Source organism: Malania oleifera, chromosome 8, assembly GCF_029873635.1.
Source record: "Malania oleifera isolate guangnan ecotype guangnan chromosome 8, ASM2987363v1, whole genome shotgun sequence".
Classification (NCBI taxonomy): domain Eukaryota; kingdom Viridiplantae; phylum Streptophyta; class Magnoliopsida; order Santalales; family Ximeniaceae; genus Malania; species Malania oleifera.
This window is the reverse complement of record NC_080424.1, coordinates 55,114,644-55,132,167: the sequence shown is the minus strand read 5'-3', so window position 1 is coordinate 55,132,167 and position 17,524 is coordinate 55,114,644. Positions and strand designations below refer to the sequence as shown.

General features: G+C 38.3%; 1 protein-coding gene across 1 annotated transcript; it reads right to left on the bottom strand.

Moving 5' to 3' along the window:
• Positions 1 to 12,646: 12,646 nt before the first annotated feature.
• Positions 12,647 to 17,127, bottom strand: LOC131162681 (uncharacterized). Its single transcript, XM_058119284.1, has 4 exons — positions 16,411 to 17,127; positions 15,849 to 15,933; positions 13,019 to 13,224; positions 12,647 to 12,934 (listed from the first exon to the last, which is right to left on the bottom strand). The coding sequence occupies exons 1-4, from the start codon at positions 17,125 to 17,127 to the stop codon at positions 12,647 to 12,649; spliced, it is 1,296 nt and encodes a 431-aa protein (XP_057975267.1).
• Positions 17,128 to 17,524: the final 397 nt, after the last annotated feature.

Sequence of the window (17,524 nt, the reverse complement as noted above, 5' to 3'; positions counted from 1 at the left end):
AATCTTATTTTGTTATTGTCAAAAGCCAATTGCTGAACTAAAAAAATAATAATAATAATAATAATAATAATAATTGTTTTCATTCAGTCGTGTTACTTGTATTCCTGCTATCTGAAATTCCTTGATGAGTTCTTGGTGAATCGTTACTGGAAATTTTGAAGTATTGTTTAGTTTCAAAAGAACTAGAAGAGAATTATCGAGTGGAAAAAGGTAAGAGTGGTGGGAACATTAGAGGGTTAAAAGCCACGTATTTTTTGAGTGAAACACGAGTGTAGAGTGATTCACCTCCTTGAGTGTAAACCCGTAAGGGAGAGAATTGTGAGGTCCTTTTTTTTTTCTTTTCTAACTTTGCCCTGCAGCAATCATGTCTCACAATAGTGCTAAGAGCGTTGCCGAAGATGCTATGAAACTGGTTGATCCAAAAGTGTTTATGGAGGCCACAATGAGTGAGATGACACGTGTGATGAGGTTGGAACTGGAGTAGGTTCACGAATGGATAGATCAAATAAAGAATACACGTGAGAAGCAGCCACAAAATGCCCCTAATGTGCATAGAAGGGAAATAGTTCAACCGAGGGAAAGTGAGGGTTGAAGATGAAGAGCCTTACGGGGTTGGTTTTGATGAAGAAGATGATCAAGATTCTATTGATAGTAATAAGATACATGGAGGGCATTTTAGAGAAGCTAAGAACGGGGAAGATAACAACTTGGGTAGTATTAAGATGAAGATTCTATCATTTCAAGGTAGATCTGACCCTGAAGCATACCTTGAGTAGGAGAACAAGATGGATTTCGTATTTGACTACCACAACAATTTTGAAACAAAGAAGGTAAAATTAGCTGTGATTGAATTTTCTAACTATGCTATTACTTGGTGCGATCAGGTTGTTATAAACAGGAGGTGGAATAGAGAACGACCAATGGAAACATGGGAGGAGATGAAAACAATGATGAGAAAGCGGTTCGTTCCAAGTTACTACTACTGAGAGTTGTACAAAAAGCTACAAGGTCTTAGGCAGGGAAGCTGGAGCGTAGAGGATTACTACAAGGAGATGGACATTGCTATGATCCGGGCTAATGTAGAGGAAGACCGAGAAGCTACAATGGCTAGGTTTTTATTTGAATTAAATTGCGAAATCTAAGATATGGTAGACATGCAACATTAGGTGAAGTTGGAAGATATGGTGCACATAGCCATCAAAGTGGAGCAACAACTCAAGAAGGAGGGTGTGTCTCGTGCAACCCATAACTCCAGTTCTACCTTTTGGAAACCGAGTTATACCAAGCAAATGGACAAGTCACAAACGTCCAAAGCCGAGCCCAAGTCCGCGAACACTCACCACATTCCTCAATGTAAAACTAATACTTCTACCTCTAGGAATTGTGAGAAATGTTTTAAATGTCAAGGCAGGGGACACATAGCAAGTCAATGTCCAAACAAGAAGGTCATGGTGTTGCAAGACAATGGTGAAATTGTAACCAACAATGAAGATTCTGACGATGACGACATGCCACCATTGGAGGAAGTTTCCGAGGAGGAATATTTAGCACCTAATGCATTGACATTGGTGGCAAGGAGAGCATTGAGCTTGCAAAAAAAAAAAAAAGGAGTTGATGAAGTGCAGTGGGTGAACATCTTTCACAATAGGTTCTATGTCAAAGACAAGGTATGTAGTGTGATTATTGATGGTGGTAGTCGTACTAATGTTGCAAGCACAATTATGGTGGAAAAATTGGGACTACCCATGTTGAAGCACCCTAGACCGTACAAGTTGCAATGGTTAAATGATAGTGGTGAGATAAGGGTGAACAAATAGGTGTTAGTCGCATTTCGAATAGGTAAATACAAAGATGAAGTGTTGTGTGATGTAGTATCGATGCACGTTGGACACTTATTGCTAGGGCGTCCATGGCAGTTTGATAGGAGTGTGAAGCATGATGGCTTTATGAACAAATACTCCTTTGTACTTAATCAACGATCAATCACTCTTGTACCATTGAGTCCACAACAAGTATATAAGGATCAAGTGAGATTGCAAAAAGAGAGTGAACAAAAGAAAAGGAGTGAAAACTGAGAAAAATGAGAGAGAAAAAGAAAATAAAAATTCGGCCATTGAGAGAAAATCAGTGAGAAAACAAAAGAATTTCTATGCAAAAGTGAGTGAAATTAAGCGAGCAATGTTTTCAAAGAAGCCAATAATTGAACTTTTATACAAAGAGGCGTGTCAAAATACTAACAAACTTGACCTTGCTTTGCCTAGTTATGTTGTTTCTCTTTTGCAAGAATGAGAGGATGTCTTTCCCGAGGAAACACCACATAGGTTACCTCCAATCCGAGGGATTGAACATCAGATTGATTTTGTTCCTAGTGTGACAATTCCAAACCAACCAGCCTATAAGAGATATCTCGAGGAGACAAAGGAGCTTCAACGATAGGTACGTGAATTGTTGGAAAAAGGGCACGTGAGGGAGAGCATGAGTCCATGCGCCATTCCGGTCTTACTGATACCTAAGATGGATGGGACATGGAGAATGTGCATTGATTGTCGAGCCATCAACAACATAATGGTAAAGTATCATCATCCTATTCCTCACTTAGGTGATATGTTAGATGAACTGCATGGTTCTTGTGAATTTTCTAAAATTGATTTAAATAGTGGTTATCATTAGATTAGAATAAAAGAAGGAGATGAATGGAAAAATGCTTTTAAAGCAAAGTATGGTTTGTATGAATGGTTAGTCTTGCCTTTTGGATTAACTAATGCTCTGAGCACCTTCATGAGAGTTATGAATCATGTTTTACGTGCATTTATAGGCAGATTTGTAGTTGTCTACTTTGATGATATACTCGTTTATAGTAAAAATACAGACTATCATGTAGTACATTTGAAATCTGTTTTAGATGTCCTTATGAAAGAAAAGTTGTTTGCTAATCTAAAGAAGTTTACTTTTTACATCGATAAGCTTGTATTTCTAGGATTGGTTGTTAGAACACAAGGTATACAGGTTGATGAAGATAAGGTACCTGCAATCTAAGAGTGTTCGAGTCCCACAAGTGTAGATAATGTTCATAGTTTTCATGGACTTGCTAGTTTCTACTGGAGGTTCATGAAGGGCTTTAGTAGCATAGCCACACCAATTACCAAGTGATCAAGAAGAACGTTGGATTTAGATGGGGAGAAGAACAAGAGAAGGCATTCCAATTAATCAAATAAAAACTAACCAATGCCCCCTTATTGTCTTTACCTAATCTATCAAAAACATTTAAGATTGAATGTGATGCTTCAGATATTGACATAGGCGCAGTTCTTATGCAGTAAGGACAACCAATTGCTTATTTCAGCGAGAAACTAAGCGAGGCAGCCTTAAACTATCCAACTTATGATAAGTAGTTGTATACATTGGTTCAGGCTTTAGTGATGTGGCAACACTACCTATGGCCTAAGGAATTCTTGATTCACACTGATCATGAGTCCTTGAAACACTTGATGGGACAACACAAGCTAAACAAAAGGCATGTTTGATTGGTGGAGTTCATTGAGACGTTTCCATGCGTCATCCGGCATAAGCAAAGAAAGGCAAATGTGGTGGTCGATGCACTTTCTCGCAGTTATGCATTACTCTCCACACTTGATGCAAAATTGCTTGGTTTTAAGCACATTAAAAACTTATACGCTGATGACCACAAATTCTATGAAGCATACCAAGCTTGTGAGAAAACCGCTTGTGATAAGTTCTTTAGGATTGATGGATCCCTTTTTTGAGAGAATAAGTTATGCGTACCAAATTGTTCCTTGAGGGAGTTGTTAGTGCAGGAATCTCATGGTGGGGGGTTAATGGGACATTATGGAGTAGCCAACTATTGGCCTCGCATGAAAAGAGATGTTGAGAGAATTTGTGGTAGATGTGTCATATGTATGCAAGCCAAATCCAGAGTGAGGTCCAACAGTTTGTATACCCCTTTACCAATTCCTAGTGAGCCTTGGATTGATATTTCAATGGAATTTGTATTTGGATTGCGTAGGACTAAACATGGGAGAGATTCAATTTCTGTGGTTGTGGATAGATTTTCTAAGATAGCACACTTTATTCCCTGTCACAAAATGGATGATGCCTCACATGTTACTGATTTGTTCTTTCGAGAGATTGTGAGATTACATGGCATACCTAGAACAATTGTTATGGATAGAGATGCTAAGTTCTTGAGCCATTTTTGGAAGAATTTGTGGTGTAAGCTAGGTACTAAGCTATTGTTTTCTACTACTTGTCATCCACAAACTGTAGACCCTATGGGTTATACCCTGTTTTGATTATGACAAATACTTAGGTATTTAATGACTGCCAAGTTGATGTGCAGGTTTATCTTGGTAGTATCCTATGATGGCACTCGGAGACCCGGAGGAAAACGAAGACCCTGAAGACCCTAGATATAATTTATTTGTTGTAATTTATATTCGGGTCTGTAATATTTAAGTAGGAAAGGTCTGTAATAGTAAGTATGACTTTGATTGTAATATGTGCATGCATCACCTGCATGGCGTAATACGTAAGTTCAAAATGAAAATGACCTTAGACAGACCTTAGGGAACAACCTTTGGTCGACTGAAGGTCAACCAACATCGAACTTTTTCGATGTCTTCAAATTGGACCTTAAGTGACCCTAAAACACACACATTTGCACATATGCTTGTTAGGCACTTGAATAGGGTTTGTATGTTTGGAAATGGGACCAAAATGCACACTTCGTGCACTTTTGGTCGACTGAACCAGGCAGTTCATTCTTCCCTGATTGACCGAACCAGGCCTGAGTCCTTGGGAGAAATCCCAACGGTTTGGTCGACCGAACCATCTAGTTCAAAATCTCCCGATCGATCGAACCGCGCTAATTGGAAAAATCGCCTATCTCGATCAACTGACCATATAGTTCATCTTTCTCCTGGTCGACCGAATCTCAAAAAAATTTCCCTTGACGCATATATACAGTCGACCGAGCCTTCAGTTCAAAAACCTCCTGGTTGACCAAACCATATGAACTCTGGTCGACCGTAATTGTTCTGGTCGACCGGACCTCTCGGGTTGCCCTAATTTTTACCGCGGTTAAACATTTTTTAAACAGGGTTAAAATATTTAAAAGGTCATTTATCTTCTCAAATTATTCCAAGTGTGTCCCCAATGGTCATATTTTGTGGGGTATCTATAAATACCCCCTCATTTGGGATAATTAGCATGGGATTAAAAAGATTGTTTAAGAGAAATTCTCTAAAAATTCCAAAACCTATAATACTCATATCCTATTCCCATTCACTCATACTTACCTTCTTCGATTTCTTAAATCTTCTGTAAGTTGATTGAGTGTTTATATTAATAGGTTTACTCTCCCATTCATGTTTGATTGATTTATTTTTATTGAGAGCTAAACCTAAGTATTCTTAGGAGACTTTGTTAATAAGTCTATCCTAAGAAGACTTTCATTTGATCTTCTAAGATTGCACCTTCATTGCTACATCTTGAAAAGATTGTATTTGTTTTTGGTTGCAAAATATTTTCAAAATACTTGCAAATATCTAGTGTGTTTTATCTTGATAAATCTTTGAAGAGATATTTATTTGTGTGAGAAAAATCTTTGTTGCAATATTCATTGATTTATATCCTTAGTTGAATACAAAGATTAAACTCTTTTCGCAAACCAAACTTATACATTGCTAAAGCTTCATATATATTGTTTGGTTGATATCTTTGTTTGAGCACGTTGATTGAATACTTTGTGACACAAAAATTATACTAGTTTGCACTTTCACGCACTTATTACACCGATAGTAAATCTATTTGAGAGTAGACATCTTAATACCACATTGAGCTTACATATTAAATCATATTGTGGTGTATGTAATTGAGCGTAACTGGGTACACATCTGTTTTACATGAAAACATAATCACTACACCATTTGATTATAATACACATTTGTTGTATTTCCAGGCATGGGCCTGAAGAGGGAGACTAACCCTGGAATAGTCCCAGATTGGCTTAGACCCGGTTAGGAAAGCTAGGTGCGTCGTCCTGTTAAGGCGTGTAGGTTGAGGTCAGCCCCGCTAATTGACCTGGTTAAGGTTGAGGTCAGCCCTGTGCTAATTAACCTGGTTGTAATCGGTGTCGCTCCACCCTTAAGTGAGCTATTAGTGGAATCCTCAAGCTTGCGAGCTTGAGGCGGGGACGTAGGCACTGTTGGCCGAACCCCGATAGCATATCGTGTGCCTTGTTTATATTTCTGTACTTTATATTTACTGCACATGTATGTTATGGTGTGAATGATGCGTTTGATTTAATTTCCACATCATATTTATCTATGCATTTGGAAATTGCATACACAGACCCTAGGTTGTATATATATTGTTGTTGGATAGATTAACTTAGGAGAAAAGTTTAAATTTCCAATTCACCCCCCCCCCCCCGGGCCTCTTGGGAATACACCAATTCTAACACAAACTGATGGTCAAACTGAAGTAGTAAATAGGACTTTGTCTCTTTTATTGAGGGCAATCATTAAAAATAACGTTAAAACATGGGAAGAATGTTTACCACGTGTTGAGTTTGCTTATAACAAATCTGTTCATTCTGCTGCTAAATTTTCACCATTTGAAATTGTGCATGGATTTAATCCTTCAGCTCCATTGGATTTATATCCTTTACCTTTGACTGAGCATGTTAATTAAGATGGAAAAAAGAAAGCTAGCTTTTTCAAGCAGATTCATGAAAAAGCATGACTCAACATTGAACAACGAACAGAGCAGTATGCAAAACAAGCCAACAAGGGGCGTCACAAGCTGCATTTTGAACCGGGAGAATGGGTCTGGTAGCATATGAGAAAAGAGAGATTTTCAGCTCAAAGACGTTCCAAATTGCTTCCAAGAGGAGATGGGCATTTCCAAGTCCTACAGCGCATCAATGACAACGCTTACAAGCTAGATTTACCCGGTGAGTACAATGTAAGTGCCACTTTTAATGTTACTAATTTGAGTCCTTTTGATGTAGGTGATGATTTGAGAGAAAATCCTTTTCAAGAGGAGGGGAATGATGCAAATCATAACACAACTTCAAAGGAACTTGTCCAAGTGCCAATTGGGCCGAATACGAGAGCACCAACAACAAAATTTAAAGCTGCACTCAATGGACTGATTCAAGAGGCATGGACTCAAGAAAATTCATGGAGGCCCATTGAGCATGACCCACATGAGTAACAAAGATTCATCAACATGTTTAAAGCTCAAGAAGAATCTGGCCAAGGCAAATACGGGATTTGACCCTTTTGTGTTATATTTGTAATCATGCAAGACAACTTGTTTGCTTGCATGGTCTTAGTGTTAAGTTGTTGAGCCTACCTTTGACTTTTGTGTTATATTTAATTTGTAATCTTGCAAGAAGTCTTAGTAAGTTGTTGAGGGTTGTTGAGCCTAATTTATAATCTTGCAAGAAGTCTTAGTAAGTTGTTGAGAGTGGTTTGAAGTGTTTAATGTTTTGTCTCCTAGGCTATGCCAATAAAAGAATTCTTATTGTAAGAACAAAGAAATTAGTTTAGTAAACTATGAGAGTATTTTCTTTGCAGTTCTTTGAAGAACTATTCGAAATTATCGGTATTTCCCATGGCGTTCACCAACGACTTATCAAACGGTTTCCCACCACCATTTGAGGCGTTTTCCTTATACTGAGGTTCTTGTTTCGCAATAAACAAGGGGTTGATATTGTATATACCAAGGTTCTTGTTTGTTGTAAACAATGGATTGGGGTCTATCATTCAATTATGAACGTAGAATAATCTTGAGTTCCTTTTTTTTTTTTTTTTGTTAGATCTCATTATTTTTGCAGGAATTCGCATCATTGTCGGATCTCGATTTTCACTTTGCGTGCTTAGTGGAAGTTCATCTAACATATCATTTAAGTGAGGAATAGGATGATGATATTTCATCGTAAGACCGTAACGGAACATGATAAACATTTTTTCTATGTTTTGATGTTCTTTTTAATGATTGCCCTCAATAAAGTAGACAAAGTCATATTTACTACTTTAGTTTGACCATCAGTTTGTGGATGACAAGTAGTAGAAAACAATAGCTTAGTGCCAAGCTTACACCACAAAGTCTTCCAAAAATAGCTCAAGAACTTGGCATCTCTATCCGAAACAATTGTTCTAGGCATGCCATGTAATCTCACAATCTCTCTAAAGAACAAATCAGCAACATGCGAGGCATCATCCGTTTTGTGACATGGAATAAAGTGTGCCATCTAAGAAAATCTATCCACAACCAAAAAAATTGAATCTCTCCCATGTTTAGTCCTAGGCAATCCTAAAACAAAGTCCGTTGAAATATCAATCCAAGGCTCACTGGGAATTGGTAAAGGGGTATACAAATCATTGGACCTCACTCTGGATTTGGCTTGCCTACATGTGACACATCTACCACAAATTTTCTCAACATCTCTTTTCATATGGAGCCAATAGAAGTGTTCCTGCAAAATAGTTAAAGTCTTTAGAACTTCAAAATGTCTCATTACTCCCCCACCATTAGATTCCTGCACTAACAACTCCCTCAAGGAACAATTTGGTATGCATAACTTATTCTCTCGAAACAGGAAGCCATAAAGCCTAAAGAACTTACTACAAGCCCGGTATGCTTCAAAAAATTCGTGGTCTTCAGTGTATAAGTTTTCAATGAGCTCAAAACCAAGCAATTTTGAAACAAGTGTGGAGAGTAATGCATGGCTGCGAGAAAGTGCATCGGTGACCACATTCTCCTTGCCTTGCTTATACTGGATGACGAAATGGAAACGTCTCAATGAACTCCACCCAACGCGCATGCCTTTTGTTTAGCATGTGTTGTCCCTTCAAGTGTTTCAAGGACTCATGATCAATGTGAATCAAGAATTCCTTAGGCCATAGGTAGTGTTGTCACATCTCTAAAGCCCGAACCAATGCATACAACTCCTTATCATAAGTTGGATAGTTTAAGGCTGCCCCGCTTAGTTTCTCGCTGAAGTAAGTAACTAGTCGTCCTTCCTACATAAGAACTCCTCCTATGCCAATACCTGAAGCATCACATTCAATCTCAAATGGTTTCAAAAAATTAGGTAAAGACAATAAGGGGGCTTTGGTTAGCTTCTCTTTGATTAATTGGAATGCATTCTCTTGTTCTTCTCCCTATCTAAATCCAACGTTCTTCTTGATCACTTCGGTAGTTGGTGTGGCCATGCTAGTAAAGTCCTTCACAAACCACCGGCAGAAACTAGCAAGTCCATGAAAACTACGAACATCACCTACACTTGTGGGACACGCCACTCTTAGATTGCACGTACCTTCTCTTCATCAACCTATATACCTTGTGTACTAACAACAAATCCCAAAAATACAAGCTTATCGGTGTAAAAAGTACACTTCTTCAGATTAGCAAACAACTTTTCTTTCCTAAGGACATCTAAAAAAGATTTCAAATGTACTACATGATCGATCTCATTTTTGCTATAAATGAGTATATCATCAAAGTAGACAACCACAAATTTGTCTATAAATGCACACAAAACATGATTCATAACTCTCAGAAAGGTGCTCGGAGCATTATCCAATCCAAAAGGCATGACTAACCATTCATATAAACCATACTTTGTTTTAAAGGCAGTTCTCCATTCATCTCTTTCTTTTATTCTAATTTGACGATAACCACTCTTTAAATCAATCTTAGAAAATACACAAGAATCATGCGGTTCATTTAACATATCATCTAAGAGCGGAATAGGATGATGATACTTTACCATTATGTTGTTGATGGCCCGGCAATCAACACACATTCTCCACATCCCATCCTTCTTAGGTACCAGTAAGACCGGAACGGCGCATAGACTCACGCTGTCCTTCATGTGCCCTTTTTCCAACAACTCACTTACCTGCCTTTGAAGCTCCTTTACCTCCTCGGGATTGCTCCTATAGGCTAGCCAATTTGGAATTGTCACACTAGGAACAAAATCAATTTAATGTTCAATCCATCGGATTGGAGGTAACCCATGTGGTGTTTCTTCGGGAAAGACATCCTCACACTCTAGCAAAAGAGAAACAATAGAACTAGGCAAATCAAGGTCAAGTTTGTTAGTATTTAGACATGCCTCTTAGTACAAAAGTACAATCATCAGCTTCTTTGAAAACATTGCTCGCTTAATTTCACTCACTTTTGCATAGAAATTCTTTTGTTTTCTCTTTGATTTTCTCTCAATGACCGAATTTTGAATTTCTTTTTCTCTCTCATTTTTCTCTGCCTCTCTCTGATTTTCACTCCTTTTCTTTTGCTCACTTTCTTTTTACAATCTCACTTGATCCTCATATATGATGCGAATTCCGCCAAAATAACGAGATCCGACAACAACAAAAAAAAGGAACCCAAGATTGTTCTACGTTCAGAATTGAATGATAGACCTCGACCTGTTGTTTACGATAAATAAGAACCTTGGTATATACGACCACAACCAGTTGTTTATTGCGAAACAAGAACCTCGGTATAAGGAAGATGCCACAAACGGTGGTGGAAAATCGTTTGATAAGTCATTGGTGAATGCCATGGGAAATCCTGATAAGTTCGAATAGTTCTTCAAAGAACCGCAGAGAAAATACTCTCACAATTTACTGAATTAATCCCCTTTGTTCTTACAATAAGAATGCTTTTATAGGCATAGCCCGGAAGACAAAGCATTAAAAACATCAAACCACTCTCAACAACTCTCAACAACTTATTAAGACTTCTTGCAATATTACAAATTAAACATAACACAAAAGTCAAAGGTAGGCTCAACAACTCAAGTCTTGCATGATTACAAATATAACACAAAAGTCAGAGTCAAATTCCATATTTGAATAGCACACCTTTATTACAGCATTTAAACATGCCAATTTACGCTTGGCCTTGGCCAGATTCTTCTAGAGCTTCAATCATGTTGATGAATCTTTGTTGCTCACGTGGGTCATTTTCAATGAGCCTCCATGAATTTTCTTGAGTCCATGCCTCTTGAAACAGTCCGTTGAGTGCAGCTTTAAATTTCCTTGCTCGTGCTCTCGTAACCGGCCCAATTGTCACTTGGACTAGTTCCTTTGAAGTTGTGCTATGATTTGCATCATTCCCCTCCTCTTGAAAAGAATTTTCCTTCAAATCATCACCTAATCAAAAGGACTAAAATCAGTAACATTAAAAGTGGCACTTACATTGTACTCACCAAGTAAATCTAGCTTGTAAGCATTGTCATTGATGTGCTCTAGGACTTGGAAAGGTCCATCTCCTTTTGGAAGAAATTTGGAACGTCTTTGAGCCAAAAATATCTCTTTTCTCATATGTAACCAAACCCAATCTCCAGGTTCAAAAAGCAACTTGTGACACCCCTTGTTGGCTTGTTTTGCATACTGCTCCGTTCGTCGCTCAATGTTGAGTCGTGCTTTCTCGTGAATCTGCTTGACAAAGTTAGCTTTCTTTCTGCCATCTAAATTAACATGCTCAGTCAAAGGTAAAGGAGATAAATCCAATGGAGTTAAATGATTAAATCCATACACAATTTCAAATGGTGAAAATTTAGTAGCAGAATGAGCAGATCTATTATAAGCAAACTCAACATGTGGTAAACATTCTTCCCATGTTTTGATGTTCTTTTTAATGATTTCCCTCAATAAAGTAGACAAAGTCCTATTTATTACTTCAGTTTGACCATCAGTTTGTGGATGACAAGTAGTAGAAAACTATAGCTTAGTACCTAGCTTACACCACAAAGTCTTCCAAATATAGCTCAAAAACTTAGCATCTCTGTCTGAAACAATTGTTCAAGGCATGCCATGTAATCTCACAATCTATCTAAAGAACAAATCAGCAACATGCGAGGCATCATCCATTTTGTGATAGGGAATAAAGTGTGCCATCTTAGAAAATCTATCCACAACCACAAAAATTGAATCTCTCCCACGTTTAGTGCTACGCAATACAAACACAAAGTCTATTGAAATATCAATCTAAGGCTCACTAGGAATTGGTAAAGGCGTATCCAAACCATTGGACCTCACTCTAGATTTGGCTTGCCAACATGTGACACATCTACCACAAATTCTCTCAACATCTCTTTTCATGTGAGGCCAATAGAAGCGTTCCTGCAAAACAGCTTAAGTCTTTGCAACTCCAAAATGTCCCATTAATCCCCCGCCATGAGATTCCTGCACCACAACTCCCTCAAGGAACAATTTTGTATGCATAACTTATTCTCTCGAAACAGGAATCCATCAAGCCTAAATAACTTACCATAAGCGGTTTTCTCACAATCCTGGTATGCTTCACAGAATTTTTGGTCATCAACGTATAAGTTTTTAATGTGCTCAAAACCAAGCAATTTTGCATCTAGTGTGGAGAGTAATGCTTACCTGCGACAAAGTGCATTGGTGACCACATTCTCCTTGCCTTGCTCATACCGGATGACATATGGAAACGTCTCAATCAACTCCACCCAATGTGCATGCATTTTGTTTAGCTTGTGTTATCCCTTCAAATGTTTCAAGGACTCATGATCAGTGTGAATCAAGAATTCTTTAGGCCATAGGTAGTGTTGTAACCTCTCTAAAGCCCGAACCAATGCATACAACTACTTGTCATAAGTTGGATAGTTTAAGGCTGCCCCGTTTAGTTTCTCGCTGAAGTAAGCAACTGGTCGTCCTTCCTGCATAAGAACTTTGCCTATGCCAATACCTGAAGCATCACATTCAATCTCAAACATTTTCAAAAAATTAGGTAAAGACAATAAGGGGTCATTGATTAGATTCTCTTTGATTATTTGGAACGCCTTCTCTTGTTCTTCTCCCCATCTAAATCCAACATTCTTCTTGATCACTTCGGTAATTGGTGCTGCTATGCTACTAAAGTCCTTCACGAACTGCCAGTAGAAACTAGCCAGTCCATCAAAACTACAAACATTATATACACTTGTTGGACTTGGCCACTTTTGGATTGCACGTACCTTGTCTTCATCAACATGTATACCTTGTGTACTAACAACAAATCCCATAAATACAAGCTTATTGGTGTAAAAAGTACACTTCTTCATATTAGCAAACAACTTTTCTTTCCAAAGGACATCTAAAATAGATTTCAATTGATCTACATGATCGTCTACATTTTTGTTATAAATGAGTATATTATCAAAGTAGACAACTATAAATCTGCCTATAAATGCACGGAAAACATGATTCATAAGTCTTAGAAAGGTGCTCGGAGCATTAGTCAATCCAAAAGGCATGACTAACTGTTGACCTTATAGGTCACGCCCGATTTTGATAATGGCAAATACTCCTGTATTTAATAAATATCTAGTTTATGTGCAGATTCATATTAGCATATCATCAATGGCACGTGCAAGCTCAAAACTTGAAGACAAATTCATGCTCTTAATTGTAATATTTTTGTAGTGAAATTTGTCTGTAATAGTAATTGGGGTATTCGGTTTGTAATAAGCACACATATCACATGTATGGTTTATTTTGTGAGCTCAAACCAATTATGATGCAAAATGACCTTAGATTGACCTTAGGGTTCGGTCGACCGACACCGGACTTTTTCAGTATCTTAATTTTGGACATAAATGACCCTAGGACACACAAATTTGCATATATGTTTGTTAGGCACTCAAATAGGGTTTGATTATGTCAAGACGGGACCGAAATGCACACTTGATGCACTTTCGGTCGACCGGCCAACTTTGTTCATTATGGCCTAGTCGACCGAACCAGACCTGGGTCAACTGTTGACCAAGGTCCCGGTCGACTGAACCAACTCAGTTCAAAAAGCCCCGGTCGACCAAAATCCTCCCTGGTCAACATTTTGACCATCTGGTCGACCGAACACTTTTGTTCTCCAACTACCTGGTCGACCGGAGGGTCCTCGAGAGAAATTCCAGCGATCTGGTCGACCGAACTAGCCAGTTTAAAAAGGGTTGGTCGACCGAACCTCGAAGAAATGAAAAATCGCCTTTGGAAGAGGCTTTTCGGTTGACCGACCACTTAGTTCAAAATTCCCCTGGTCGACCGAACCATATGAGTCCTGGTCGACCAAACCTATTCTAGTCGACCGGACCTCTCGGGTTGCACCTAATTTTTTACTGTAGTTAAAATTTTTAAACAGGGTTTAAAAGGGTTAAATGTCATTAAACTTTTCCAATAATCCCTAATAGGTCCCCAATGGTAAAAAACTTTGGTATGTCTATATATACCCTTTCATTTGGGAGAATTAAGCATCAATTAGCAAATATATTCAAAAATTCTCTCTCAAGCTAAATACATCCTACTTCTCATACTATTGCCAAATCCACACATACTTACTCTCTTCCATTGTCAAAAGCCTTTGTAAGTTGATTGAGTGATTGTGTTGATAAGTTTGCTCTCATTCTTTGATTGTTTGAATCAATTTTCTCAAGAGCATTACTTAAGTATTCTTAGGGGCTTTTCTCATAAGCCCATCGTAAGAAGACTTTGCCAAGCTTCTGAGTATTGCATCTTTGTTGCAATATCTTTCGAAGCTTTGTATTTGTTTTTAGTTTGCAAACACATTTTCAAACTCACTCAAATATCTTGTGAAATCTTTATTGAACTATTTGTGAAAAGATATTTATGTTTGATACATTAGTCTTTGTGGCAATATTTATTCAAGTATATATCAATTGCTGAATATAAAGATTATCTACTTTGCAATCCAAGCATATACATATTCATGTGATAGAGATATTCTACTGAGTGATATTCTTGAGGCTTGGTTGGTATTCTATATGAACACATTTGATTGAAACATTTTGAAATACACAGACTGTTATTGATACTCTCACGTACTCACTACACTGATAGAAAATACCATTGAGAGTTGAACTAGTTAGACCACACTAAGTTTACATATTGAATCATATTGTGGTGTATGTGATTGTTCGCATTTGTAGTACAAATTTGCTTTATGTGAAAGCACCCTTATATTGTACCTTTTGTTTGTATATCTGAGAGATTCCAGGCATGGCCTGAGGGGGCAGTAATCCAGCCCGGTAAGGATTGGTGTAAAGGTTGAGGTCAGCCCTGTGTTAATTGACCTGGTTAAGGTTGAGGTCAGCTTTGTGTTAATTTGACCTGGTTTGTATAGGTGCCGCTCCACCCATTTAAGTGAGCAAGTTATTGTGATAATCCTTGTGCTGGTTAGCTAAGGCAGGGACGTAGGCAGTTGGCCGAACCTTGATAACATATCTGTGTGTTACGCTGTTCATTACTGCTTTCTGGTGCATGTGTAATTGATTAAACTGTTTTAATTGACTTCTGACATTACTTACACTAGATTGACTATAGGGTTATGAACATACTGCTGTTAGGAGGAACACCTAGGGGATAGAAATTTAAAAATACCAATTCACCCCCCCCCCTCTTGGGATCACGATAAAGCTAACACTAACCATTCATACAAACCATACTTTGTTTTAAAGGCTATTTTCCACTCATCTCCTTTTTTTATTCTAATCTGATGATAATCACTCTTTAATTCAATCATAGAAAATACACAAGAACCATGCAGTTCATCTAACATATCATCTAAGTGAGGAATAGGATGACGATACTTTATCGTTATGTTGTTGATGGCTCAACAATCAACGCACATTCTCCACGTCCCATCCTTCTTAGGTACCAATAAAACTGGAGCGGCGCATGGACTCATGCTCTCCTTCATGCGCCCTTTTTCCAACAACTCACTTACCTATCGTTGAAGCTCCTTTGTCTCTTTGGGATTGCTCCTATAGGTTGGTCGGTTTGGAATTGTCGCACCAGGAACAAAATCAATTTGATGTTCAATCCCTCGGATTGGAGGTAACCCATGTGGTGTTTCCTCGGGAAAGTCATCCTCATACTCCTGCAAAAGAGAAACAACAGAACTAGGCAAAGCAAGGTCAAGTTCATTAGTATTTAGACCCACCTCTTTGTACAAAAGTACAATCATCGGCTTAGTTGAAAACATTGCTCGCTTAATTTCACTCACTTTTGCATAGAAATTCTTTTGTTTTCTCTATTATTTTCTCTCAATGGCCGAATTTTGATTTTCTTTTTCTCTCTCATTTTTCTCAGCCTCTCTCTGATTTTCACTCCTTTTCTTTTGTTCACTCTCTTTTTGTAATCTCACTTGAACCTCACATACTTGCCTCAGACTCAATGGTACAAGAGTGATTGATCGTTGATTAAGTACAAAGGAGTATTTGTTCGTAAAACCATCATGTTTCATATGCCTATCAAATTGCCATGGAGGCCTTAGCAATAAGTGTCCAGCTTGCATCAATACTACATCACACAACACTTCATCTCCGTATTTACCAATTCAAAATGCGACTAACACCTGCGTGTTCACCCTTATCTCACAACTATCATTTAACCATTGCAACTTGTATGGTCTAGGGTGCTTCAACACGAGTGGTCCCAATTTTTCCATCATAATTGTGCTTGCAACATTAGTACAACTACCACTGTCAATAATCACACTACATACATTGTCTTTGACGTAGAACCTAGTGTGAAAGATGTTCTCCCACTGCACTTGATCAACTCCTTTTGCTTGCAAGCTCAATGCTCTCCTTGCCACCAATGTCAATGCATTAGGGGCTAAATATTCCTCCTTGGAAATTTCCTTCAATGGTGGCATGTCGTCGTTGCCTGAATCTTCATTGTTGGTCACAAGTTCACCATTGTCTTGCAACACCATGACCTGCTTGTTTGGACATTGACTTGCTATGTGTCCCCTGCCTTGACATTTAAAACATTTAATGTCACGATTCCTAGAGGTAGAAGTGTCAGGTTTACCTTGAGGAATGTGGAGGCTGTTCGCAGACTTGGGCTCGGCTTTGGATGTTTGTGACTTTTCCATCTGCATGGTGTAACTTGGTTTCCAAGAGGTAGAATTGGAGTTATTGGCTGCACGAGACACCCCCCCCCCCCCTTTATTGAGTTGTTGCTCCACTTTGATGGCTATATGCACCATATCTTCCAAGTCCACATAATGCTGCATGTCTACCTTATCTTGGATTTCCCGGTTTAATCCAAATAAAAACCTAGCCATTGTAGCTTCTTGGTATTCCTCTACATTAGCTCAGATCATAGCAATCTCCATCTCCTTGTAGTAATCTTCTACACTTCGGCTTCCATCCCTAGACCTTGTAGCTTTTTGTACAACTCTCGGTAGTAGTAATTTGGAACGAACCGCTTTCTCATCACTGTTTTCATCTCCTCCCATGTTTCTATTCATTGTTCTCTATTCTTCCTCCTGTTTATAACAAGCTTATCCCACCACGTACCTTCTTTGTTTTAGAATAGTTGTGGTAGTCAAATACGAAATCCATCTTCTTCTCCCACTCAAGGTATGCTTCAGGGTCGGATCTACCTTAAAATGACGGAATCTTCATCTTAATACTACCCAAGTTGTTATCTTCCTGGTTCCTAGCTTCTTTAAACCGCCC